Here is a 12003-nt window from a genome sequence, read left to right on the forward strand (position 1 = left end):
GTGAGTGGGACTGGTATTATTTCGTGGACGCGTCCCATCGCTTACTGCGCACCTTCGCTCTTAGGACGCGTCGTGAAGGGATGGAGTGTCGTGTCGGTGTCGTCGACGAGATTGATACTAAAGCGTCATTGGTGTTGAAGTTCAAGTTTCACAAATGTACGTGAGTTTTTTTAGCCGTTTTCTATATTACTTAATGATAATGTTTCAAGAAAGTTGGAGTAATTTATAACTAAGATGTTGAATTTGTTTGTGTATAATTTGAGCAAATATTGCATTTAACGAATTGGTTCTTGATGTCAGTGAAAAGAGATACATTTGCTAAGTACTATTTTATTTATTAAACTATTCACATGAAAATTATTTTTACAATCTAACTCTTATATTTATTATACATACATTTTAAAATCTATTGATTAGTGACATCAAATATTTAAAAAAAATTATCTTAGTATGTGGTAAATTTGAATAAAGCTTCAAATAACATTAAGCATAATAGGCCAAAAAGTCCCCATCCCGGCTGATGTAGACCACGGCGACTGTCTTCAATTCCGATTTTTCCGTTGATGTGCTCTCATATGACTTATGTAGCCAATTTTGTTTCTAAAAATCCTCGCACATTACATATAAAAATGTATTGATAAAAGAAATTCAATTGTTGGAACGAAGTTCCTTATCGCGCGTTGTGAAATGGGGGCTAGACGGAAAAAATTCTTACGAAAAGTTGTCACGACACTTTTTGCTATAACATATTATTTATTAACATACCATTTATATATAACATACTTACTATGTTAACGACGAATGAGCGCTACTTCACCATGGCAACGACGTGACAATATATAAAGAAAATTCATAGAAATAAAATGTACTTCTTGTGAAGACTTAAGTTTTTTATTCATAGAATAAACATTGGTTCCTTCACTAATTAATCGAAAGGAACTTCGTTCCATCCGGGTGTCCCTTGACACCTCTCAAGTTTTTTTTTAAATAACAGATTCGGATAAAATTCCGTTAAGTTTGGAAATCGGATCAAAATAATGTTTTGGTCGTTTGATTTTGGTTATTTTCAAAAAATTATTCCAGCGATTTTAAAAACTATTTAAAAAACTTTATTCCAGCTTACCTCATACGTAAGAATAGGATATTGATTACTTTATAATATTCAATTTGTTTGTCACCGGATAATGAGATGTGACGTCAGTAATAAGTAAAGGACAACCTGAATGTAGCAACAGTTCAAAGGACAAGGCGACGACGATTGCATCGCGGCTGGATTCTCTCCTGGGAACAAAGAATATGATAACATCTGCACTGTTTAATATAATATCTAGAAAGTTTGTTTTGCTGATGAGTACAGTACTTGATGGCACGTCAGAATAAGGACTACTCTTATTCCAGACGTGACAAATTATAAGCTAGGTAATATGAGCTGGGTAAGTACCCTTTTTATAATAAAAATGTAGACAGAAGTAAATTTGAAGACGGACGAGGAGACACGTAGGATGGGAATTTTCTTTTAGTACGTCTCCTCCTTCATCTATTAAATGTAGAATGAATTGTAGATGCGTTATCTGCAATTGTTGATGTCTGTTGGTAGCAATCCCTTCGCTGTTTCGGTTTCCGCTTGCTAATTGCCACCTTATAATATATGACCTTACAATAAATAATTAACTAAACTTAATAATGTTACATAAAAAAAAAATCTCTAAGAAGGAATTCTAGGAATACCTTCTCAGAGATAGATGTGACCACATCAAGTGGGATAAGAATAGGATTATGATGATAGCAGCAATTCATTTTAAATATCCTTTTCGGTAATGGATAATATTGTCTTAATAAATGAAACAGTTTCATTTTATCAGACTGAATTGATTTTCATCTAAGCGAGGGCGTAAAATCCACCGGCTATTGGGATCTCATAAATATGAAAATGCTTGCAATTCGCTCCGCCGCACGTTTTGACAGTTTCATCAGGAAAAGTGGATCGTGTCGCCGAGAGTCTGAAGGAAAAAAAAAACGCTCCAAGGCGAGACTAATTTCAACATTAAGTTTTAAGGCTCGGACGTGAATGGATATGTCAAAAACTATCCATCTACAATCCAGACCTACTTATATAATATGCATAAAATAGTTGTTAATGAAAAAAAAAAACAGTAACTCGAACTATCTATACCCCTATCTAACTCCGGGAAAAAATACCAATGTTAGCTCACTCGTTGGAAATATTCCGCTAGCTTATGAACAATCAATTAAACCGCTTAGGCTATAGGTAACAATGCAACATACATACATTCGGATAAAAAGTTAGTTTTCAACAACCTGATAAATGCCAATCTACAATAGTTAATATACCTACTATCTCCTAAATATCCACTTGATTAACCATAACAGTAAGTGGCCTCTTGACCATGGAGTTCAATACAAACAAGTTTTTTTTATATTATATAGTAGCGTATGCATGCGGCCACCTGAATTCGCCAAAATAGCGAAGTGACCGCTACCCATGCTATGGACATCTGCAATTGCAGATGCGTTGCCTATCTTTAATCGACAGGACAGCACAGAAATAGCATATTTCCCCTTCCTACGCGTCCCCTCTTCAACCAAATCGACTTCCCCTTCCCAATATATCCTTATAAGAAAAGGGTGGAATGGGAACGTAGACTAAAATTAGGCCTTCGGTAACGTCAACCAAGCAACAGATGAGATCGACCATGTGGGATAAATAAAACAGTCAAAATGCTTTTTGTGAAATAAATCCCGCAGTAGGTGAAATGAAAAATACAATCGGTAATAATGTAATGCAACTATCGCTGTTTTACTATAGAAATATTATGGATAACTTACCATTAAAAATATGGACGTATATACTAGCGGGCACAGCGTTGTTGGGCACGCAGGTGTAGTTACCCGCATGAGAGACGCTCGCAGCCGGAATGAGAAGGTCGGAGAGACGCTGCGCCGGATCCGTGGTCACATTGATGCCACGTTCCAAGTCGTAGTTGATCATTCTACTATTGTGATACCTGATACAAGAACAACTGATTTCAGTAGAGATAGATCCTTAGTAGGGGATACTGTCAAATAATAATAGAAAAAGACGACCAAAAATCACTGGTTTTTGCCAAATATTAACAAATACAAAAATTTATTTCATTTTAGAAAAAAAAAGAAAGTAATAAAGATCTTCAAAAATCTATTAATTGGATGAACGAGAGTATGCATAAAGAGGGAATTTAGAGAAAAATCCTAATACTCGTATAGGTGTACAGAAAAATAGGAAGGCGCGGAAACCCACCGTGAAGAAAAGAGCATCACGATGATGATCAATTAATAAAAGCAGATAATAATAATAATAAGATACGTTACATGTACGTATTTTGTAAAGAAAAGGAGGAAATAGTTAAAGAAAGGGAGGGATAAAAAACAAATACTGCATTTACAAAATGAAATCTAACTTACCAAAATACAAAAGCGGGTGCTTCCGTAGTCTGTACGACGGAGCATTGCAGGCGTAGAGTGGATCCCGGCTTGAGGTATTTTTCCGTGGGACCGGATATTTGGGCGCGCGCCTCTGTGAAATATTTATTTTAGGCTGATCGCACACGGTAAATGTGAAGAACGTCCAAGAAGTAATGTCGCTGTTCGTTTTCAAATTTGTGGCTTTACTAGGACGACAATAGTGATACAGTATCGATAAGTTCTCACTCAGGAGTAGAGACGAGAGAAGTTGCAGTAGCAGTACTACTACGCCGCAGCATTGATCGTATCGGAGTTATCAAACGACACTGTGTACGACCGCCCTTAAGCCGTCAAATGAAAGTGGTGAATGCGCAACGTTGATGTATTACCCGGGTAACAGATGTTTATAAGGAATAATATTTTTTCTCATAAACTCCACTTTCTTGTGATAAGTAAGGAGGTATGGGCTTTGTTTATCCTGTTTGTAAATGAAGACGAATACGTCTTACGTTTCCTTATATTTCGTTACTTGGTGGCTCACTGACTTAATATACATATTTTGTGTTATGTGTTCATTTATTAGAATTAAAAAGTATATATATGTGGGATCGTTATTGAAAAAATTCTTCAGTAAACTGCCAAGAAAACAATTTAATCGTTTTCAACATATCGTAGCTTCACAGAAAATCTTTTCTTAATCAAATCTGTCAAATGTCATCTGTCAGTCTACGTTATGGTCGGGATACAATGTTGCCATTTTAAACTTATAAAATCGTACTTAATAATAAACTAAACATGTAAAATAATTGAAATTTAATCTACTTTTTCCCAAATTACTTTTATAGGAGATGGGGGCAAACGAGCCCCCTTCTTCTATATTCAGTTTATTTATTTTTATTCAATTAATCATTTAATATTTTAGTATAAAAGTCTGATAGTGCTGCATGAAAATGAACATGTATTTCGGATGCTATTCGAACTGAGAATTTTACTCTAAAATATTTTACAAATGGTTCGATTTCAGACATCGAGTTTCGCTTAAGCTTATCTTACCCTCGCGATAAGGTTAAACGCTTTCCAGAGTGGAAACCGTTTTTAGTATTCTGGATAAAAGGTTGTAGAATGCATAATATTGTGAATATTGTAATATTTTAATTGGAAATGTTAAAACAAGAAATTTCAATTATTTTATTTTTATTTGCAGATCATAAATGTCTTAATGTAGACTTAAATTATCTTTTTTATGTCAAAAAATTAGTAATTTCAAATGTACTTGACTCATGCTAAATAACAATGTATCCGTGTATTTCTGCTGCCGATCCTTCTAATTAAAAAAAAAGATAGTAATATTGTTTTTTGGTACAGATGTGTCAGCATCAATGTTGTCAAAATCAATGCCATAATAAGTTAAATTATTATTACACAGTTTTTGTATCGTAGCAAAGGTCAATCTAAATTGTTTACCAATGACGTCGAGCCGTAGAAAGATGCTGGTCGGTGGATGAGAAGAGACTTGGCACTCGTAGATACCTGCGTCACGTTTCTGCACGAATTTCACCTTCAAAGTCCAATCCTGATGAATAAAAATACTACTTTACTAAAAAAATATCTATCTCACCAAAAACTCGTATAAGAATCATAAGACTAGCTTCGGCCACTCGCTACTTTTGATAGGCATAGTGTAACAATGACTTGGCAGTTTTGCATTAAGTATTTACCTAATATAGCGTCAAAGAATTTGAAAAACCGGCGGCTCCTTAAGCTAGATGCCAGACGCGACGAGCTGAAAGCCCGACCACCTGCGGCTATCAGCTATAATTACGTGAACGGTGTGCTCTCATGTCCGCAATGTGCGAGGATTTTTACAAACAAAATTGGCTACATAAGCCACATGCGAGCAAATCAACGTCAAAACCGGAGCTGAAGATAGCCGCCGTGGCATTGCATCATCATCATCATTTACCTAATCAACTACCTAATTTTCAGTTCAGCAAAAGCCCAATTAGCCATAAAGTAAACTTAGCCTCAAAAATGCTCACATTGAAGAGAAAACGCGGAAGACCACTGGTTACTTAGCTGACGATGGAATAATAACTCGGTGGCAAAAAGACCTAAAGAAATTATGACTTGACAATACTCCAAGAAATCGTGCTATCTGGAGGGAAAGAACAAGGAAGCGTACAAGTAAATGGGGAAAGTCACAAGAAGATAAACTACGTCCTTATTTTTTATTTTAGAGTCCTCTAAATACGAGCAGAATAAAAGAACACATGTTGTACGGTTTTAAAAATAATTTAATTACCTCAGAATGCTGCAAATGTATTGCTTGAAACCTCTGATCTGAGCTGTAAGTGGTCAGTCCGACTGTTAGCAGATGATAGTCCTTTCTTCTTATCCAAGATACCTATAGAGATAAAGCGTTTATGAATCTATTCTATTAATAAAAGAAAAATGAAAAATCCTAATTTTTTATGTTCTTATTTGGCCGAGAATATTAGCACCTGGATTCGCCTAAATAGTGAAGCGAGCGCTGCCCATAGATATCTGCAATTGCAGATGAGTTTAATCGACGATGATGGTGACGCACAGAAAGCAAATGATGAGAAGGAAAAGAGGACTATAATTAGGCCTACCACTAAAATAAAGCCTCTGGACAAGATCAGGTTCACAAGTAATGATAGTTTAAAATAATTATTGTAACCGCATTAATTAATTTTGATCCTATGTTGATTTATTATTTTTTTAGTGCAGAAGTGTTGAGTCAACATTTCATGAGTCGATAATTAGAATAGATAGCGACCCAAATAAAAACCAGCCGCACAACAGTGAATTGGAGTGGAACTAATTCTTTTAATATGGAAGAAGCAGATCACTTGATCAACGTGAAATTAAAAAAATAACGTAAAGGCAGGGTTTTGTAATTTCAATATCATTTATATTCTTTAGTTTTTTCTTGTTTTACGGAGAATTTTTGAGTAACTGGAAAATTAGATTTCCAGTATCATATTATCCATTTGGTCTTATGTTAGGGAAAAGAATACGCCTCAGTTGATGTGCAGATGGTGTAACTATACGGTCCAATAACACGCTTCGACGACTTTTTAGGGAATATCGTTCATAAGAAAAAAATATTGCATACACAAAGTTTTTCTCAGATATTTGACAATTTTAATAATACTTTCATACATATACGATTCGTAAAATAGATTTATTTAAATTACTTGATCTATAAATTTGTTGAATGGTGTTTGAGAAGAAATTATAAATGAACATCAAAAAGATTCATGCACTCAATATTGAATTTGGTTAGAATCGCATTAAATACAATAATCTGACAAACAAGCAAAATTTGATTGCACAAAAAAAATCAATCGTAAATTGTTATAATTGTAAAACTAGCCGTTTAGTCCGCGATTTCATCAGTAAGGAATTAAAAAAAGTTCCATGCATCAGCTACCTTCCCGTTAAAGTCCCGTCAAAATCAGTCCAGCGGTTCCGGAGTTTACCTGACACAAATGTGGCCTTGCGGACAGCTGTCTGCTGTACACAGACGAAATTTTTAAGAATTGGATTTTCGCTATCAGCAAATACATTATATGTAGGAAATATGATTTTTCTTTTTCGCTATTATATATAGACACTCCAATTTTATTAATATGTATAGATCATCTCCCTGGCCTTTTCCCACTCACGTGATGCCGGCACACAAGATTTTATAAACCTTAAAGTATTGGCTTAAGTTTTTACGGCCGGCCGCCTGCCTGTCGCCAACCCTATTTGGAAGATGTATAGATAACTTTTAACTATGCTGTACTTACAATACCATCCCCAATATTCCTAATAACGCAGGGCAGAAGAGCGGTGGATCCAGTCTGTGACGTCACTATCGTATTATTTTCAGTACCGAAGTGTTTCTCTGGTGTATTACCATAGAACTCATCTAATGGTGGGAATGTGACCGTCAATTCGTTCTGTTCTGCTTTAATTGTTGATACTTCAGGCACTGGAGATGATGATCCTGGGAATAAAGTTATTTATTGACACATTTCCTTAAATGCTCCAATAGGTGGATAAAATATGTCTCATCTGGTTATCAGATAGGTGAAAGTAGTCGTCCACCCGGCTATTAATCTCAAATGGTCTCATGCAATCAAATATCTTGCCAATTCCAATACTCTTTCGATTATTGTTTCAAAAACTTTTGTGTTTTGGTGTGGTTTTCTATCTCAATGAACATGTTTCCTATAACATCAATGCCTATAACAGCTCAAAAGAAATTTACTCAATATTGCTTTCCCTCTTTGTTTAAGAATCAAAGTTGTGAATGAAAATTTAAAATTTAAGAGATGTTGTTTTCGATAAGTTATTACTATGAAGTCGGCTAAATAGTTAAAAGGAAAAATAAACGTTAATTTATTTCTATAGTAACCATAGAGTTCAACGGTCGTGACACACGTATTGTAGTCTCTTTTTAGTCAAATAGAAAGAAACGGGATGGCAATATGTATTGATACAGTGTGATGAAGTTCTGCATGAAACAAATAACCATCTAGTTATTTCAATGTTTCTTATTATTTTTATATTTATTGTTAGTTGCTAGCACTTGTCGCGTTACAAAGACATTGTTCGCTTGTATAAGCATTGTCTCTGATCAGGGAACTTGGTTGACCTGATTACCGTCTACGTTATTTTTCTCTCTCCAACAATACATCTGATGTTATTCCTAGAAAAAAATGACTATTTACTTTGTTCCCGCGAAGTTCTAGTCTGATTGTTATCTTTCTGTTAGAATCGAGAAATATAAGGATTGGAATGAAAATTGTTTTTGTATTTATTATCAATGGTTTTGTATAGTGCAGTTTATACTGTCTTTGTTTCTTCAATTTTTTAATGATCAAGCTAAGAAATTGGTCTTGTAAAAATATGGAAAAAACAAAAGACGTAATTTATGGTATATAAATATAATAACAAAAAAATCAGGCAAACTGACGTTATGGCTATAAAAAGTATCAGAAACAAAGAGAATCTAGAAAGATGCACGACCCTCAAGACTAACTGAGTTGTTATATGATGACGAATCAATGTTTAATGAGGATGATCATCTGTGGAGTAGACTTCTAGTCTTCTAGGTCTACTCATCATCCTTATCCTTTTTTTAAGTCAGGAAATGCATTTAGCACCCCTACGGGCTGTGCAATGGCGTAGGGAGTGTGGGGCTCGCCGGCCGCAGAAGGCGACCGGAATACCCACTAAAACCTGACTGCCCTCTGACTCATTATGGCGGGGCCACGGGAACGCGTGAGCTTGCTTTCGTGACCCCGATCATCCTTATCCTGTCTTTTTCCATACGGATGGTTGGGAACTATCAGCTATCCAAGTTTATATTCACTCCTTTCTGAATATGTCCTTTCACACAAACCGTTCATCTTATCCTCGGTCTTCCTCTTTTTTTGTACTATGGATGGCCCACATTCAATCTCATTACTTTCTTATTTATGTGCCCATCATTTTATAATTTTTCCATACCACTAGGTCTAATACTATTACAATGAATATGATCATGTTATCATACCTTCACCAGCTCCAGTGACCGTGTGGATCAGAAGAACGACGACGCAGACGCATCGCTGGCCCTCCAGCGACATCGCTGGCGCCGGTTACGACCCTACAAAAGTCACAATATTCATCATCACGATAAACAACATTCTATGAAAATTTGCCAAGAATCGCCTCAAATGAAAATTCTTATAAACCTTTTGGGGCATTTTGTACACATGCACATGCTTGTGTGCTATTCCTTTAAGTCTTTTTCAGAACGATGCTACTTATTTTAAGTAAAATATAACAAAATGACTTATTTTATAAGGTAAAACAGTGATTATTTAATTTTAAAGTCGAAACACGAGTTACTTTATCGCTTTGGAATTCGGGTAAAGAATAGATATATAATGCCACACAATAATACAATCACAATATAATTTTAACAGTGATAGACGCCAGCAATAACAACATCTGCTGCACGAATTGGACGTCTCGCCCGATGCCATACCACGACGACACAAAAGAAAAGAAGGCGTGAAGTGGAAGTAATTTTGCGTTTCGTCTAATGATTGTGCGTTCCGAAGGCCTAATTTTAATTTTATTTCCCATGTCACCTTCTCTTATAAAGAAAGGATGGGAAGGGAAGGTGGATTTGATAGATGAGGGGACGCATAGGAAGGAGAGATATTCTCTTTCTGTGCGTCTCCTACTCTATCGATTAAAGGTAGGCAACGCACCAGCATTTGCGGATGTCTATGGGCCGCTGTCGCTTCGCCGTTTTGGCGAATTCAGGTGACCGCTTGCTCGTTTGCCACCTTATAATATAGAAACTAAATATACACACACACACATACATACATTCATAATATTGTCGAGAAAATTACCCTTCATCAGTTTCATTTATGTTTAAAAAAATAAGCAATCGCCCTTTTAGACGTTGAGGAAAACAATTAATTAAGAACTGTAAACAACTTTTCTATTACTCGACGAGTATTTCCAATTACAGTAATAGGAGTCGACATCTCAAATACTTGTATGTTGTTCAATTTGTCTAGCTCAATGAACTAGATAAACATTTGAAAAATTGGATGATTTTAGTTAACTTGTACTTTTGGATTACTCCATTACATGTTCAAATTATTTTGCTTGATCAGTTATTTGAGAAGTAACTAATATTAAAATAAATATATCCCCGTAACGTTTTATTACGAATTTCCACAGCGAAAACACCAGTAAAAAATTATATTGTTACCTCTGTTTTTTTTTCTGAGAATGAGAGAGAATGAGAGAGAAAGGGAGAGAGAGAAGAAATTTGTTATAATTAGTAACCTTAACCTCCATTTGGCGCGGTCCTGACGCACCTTTCTCGCTTCTTCTACATTCATACATATACGCAAACATGCTCGTCGGTTTAGGGCGTTCTTAAGTCCGTGTAAGACGGCCTCAACCTACGTTGCCACTCACTTTTGCGCCATAAATTGCATTTGTTAATCTTCTGCTGTTACTAAACTTATTATAATTTACAATAAACTTCTAAAAATGTATAATTTTTTCTTTTTATTTTAATAAAACGGTTCTCCCCATTCAAATCGTTGTTTGGAAAAATATCTTTCTTGCTACAATTAATTGAGTAAAATTTACAACAACGGCTATTGAGTTTCGCTTAATTTATTTTAAAAGCAACATTGAAGGCTACGTAAATGATTGTCAATTCAGAATTTGATCTCAAAAGGGAAAGAAGGTTATAATGGAACGTTACAGCAATTATTACGCTCCGACATTTTATTGTTTGATCCCTATCACTTAAAGAACTTTTTTTTTTTCGTTAAAAACATTTGAAAAATTATACCCTTCAAATTTCTTTGTTATTTTGTATTTGGAATTCTCTGTCCTTCTATTAAAGTATCCATTAAAAAATGTTTTCTATTGTATATTTAAGCTTTACGTTTGATTTTTTATGCCTGCCGGGTCTTGAATTTATTTTACGATTAGTAACGTTAATGTTTTTGTGTAATAAGGAAACATTTAAATACAAGCATGCAAAGTCCCCATAACTTGGAGATTTTTTCAATTGACAATTGTTTTTGATTCATTAAGCTTCAACAAAGATTTAAATATCCGTCACTATTACGAGTATAAGTAGAACTAAGAAAAATAAATTGGATTGTGTAAAAAATAATATATGAAAAATAAATGAAAGACTTCTGATATGGCGGTTGGTTAAGAGAGACGGGGAAGATTCCTTCATAGACGACTTAAAAATAATAAAAATCACTCTAACATACCACTTTAATCCGATCAAGGGGCGATAAATTTAATGGTCAATAAACTTTTTTATTATTTTATCAATCCTTGTTCTCCAAATGTTATCGGCGATATAAACTTTAGAGGCTGTTTAGATCACATTATGATAATTACAGTAGCAATAGACATTCTTTTGTTCTTACGATAAAATGGCCTAATAGGTGTGAATGGAAAGGGGATGAGGATTTCACGGAGGAGAGGACGCATTGGAAAGGAGAAATATTCTACTTCGTCCATCCCATTCTTCGTTGATTAAATGTAAGCAACTCATCTGCAATTGCGAATATATATGTGCAGCGGGCGCATCGTTTCAAAAAGTTGTTCGCCAAAAAAAAATTGAAAGCTTCAATACCATATAATTATCAAAGCCTACTTTCCTATTAATAGGACTAATTAGAGAATAAATTGGAAAGTGCTAAGCACCTTATAGAAGAAGAAAAACTCTAAAAAGAAGATGTTGAAGATAGAGTGAAGTAGAAGAGAATAATAAGAAAAGCAGACCATAGGGATACTAGCTAAAAAGAGAAAGAAAGACAAAGAGATACTAAGAGAGTTGTAAGCATAAAAAACAGAGAACAGAGTAATTTACATAAGAGTACAAAATGCAAATCTAAGTGGATTGTGATGCAAATTGAATACTGCACACAGCTCATTGGGATGCTGCATTATATACGATTAATACGGCGGCGCGGCCAC

The 12003-nt window shown here is 34.9% G+C and overlaps 1 protein-coding gene across 1 annotated transcript in view; it reads right to left on the reverse strand.

Moving 5' to 3' along the window:
* Window positions 1-1169: 1169 nt before the first annotated feature.
* LOC106719215 overlaps window positions 1170-12003 on the reverse strand; it is a 35023-nt gene continuing 24189 nt past the window's right edge. Inside the window, exons 2-8 of the mRNA XM_014513503.2 lie at window positions 9035-9127; window positions 7281-7480; window positions 5765-5866; window positions 4927-5035; window positions 3463-3574; window positions 2848-3026; window positions 1170-1281 (exon numbers count right to left, since the gene is read on the reverse strand). Coding sequence (XP_014368989.2) covers window positions 1175-1281; window positions 2848-3026; window positions 3463-3574; window positions 4927-5035; window positions 5765-5866; window positions 7281-7480; window positions 9035-9107 — 882 coding nt within the window. The 5' untranslated portion in view covers window positions 9108-9127 and the 3' untranslated portion in view covers window positions 1170-1174. The remainder of the gene's footprint in view (window positions 1282-2847; window positions 3027-3462; window positions 3575-4926; window positions 5036-5764; window positions 5867-7280; window positions 7481-9034; window positions 9128-12003) is intronic.

The sequence above is a fragment of the Papilio machaon genome, chromosome 25 (assembly GCF_912999745.1).
Source record: "Papilio machaon chromosome 25, ilPapMach1.1, whole genome shotgun sequence".
NCBI lineage: Eukaryota > Metazoa > Arthropoda > Insecta > Lepidoptera > Papilionidae > Papilio > Papilio machaon.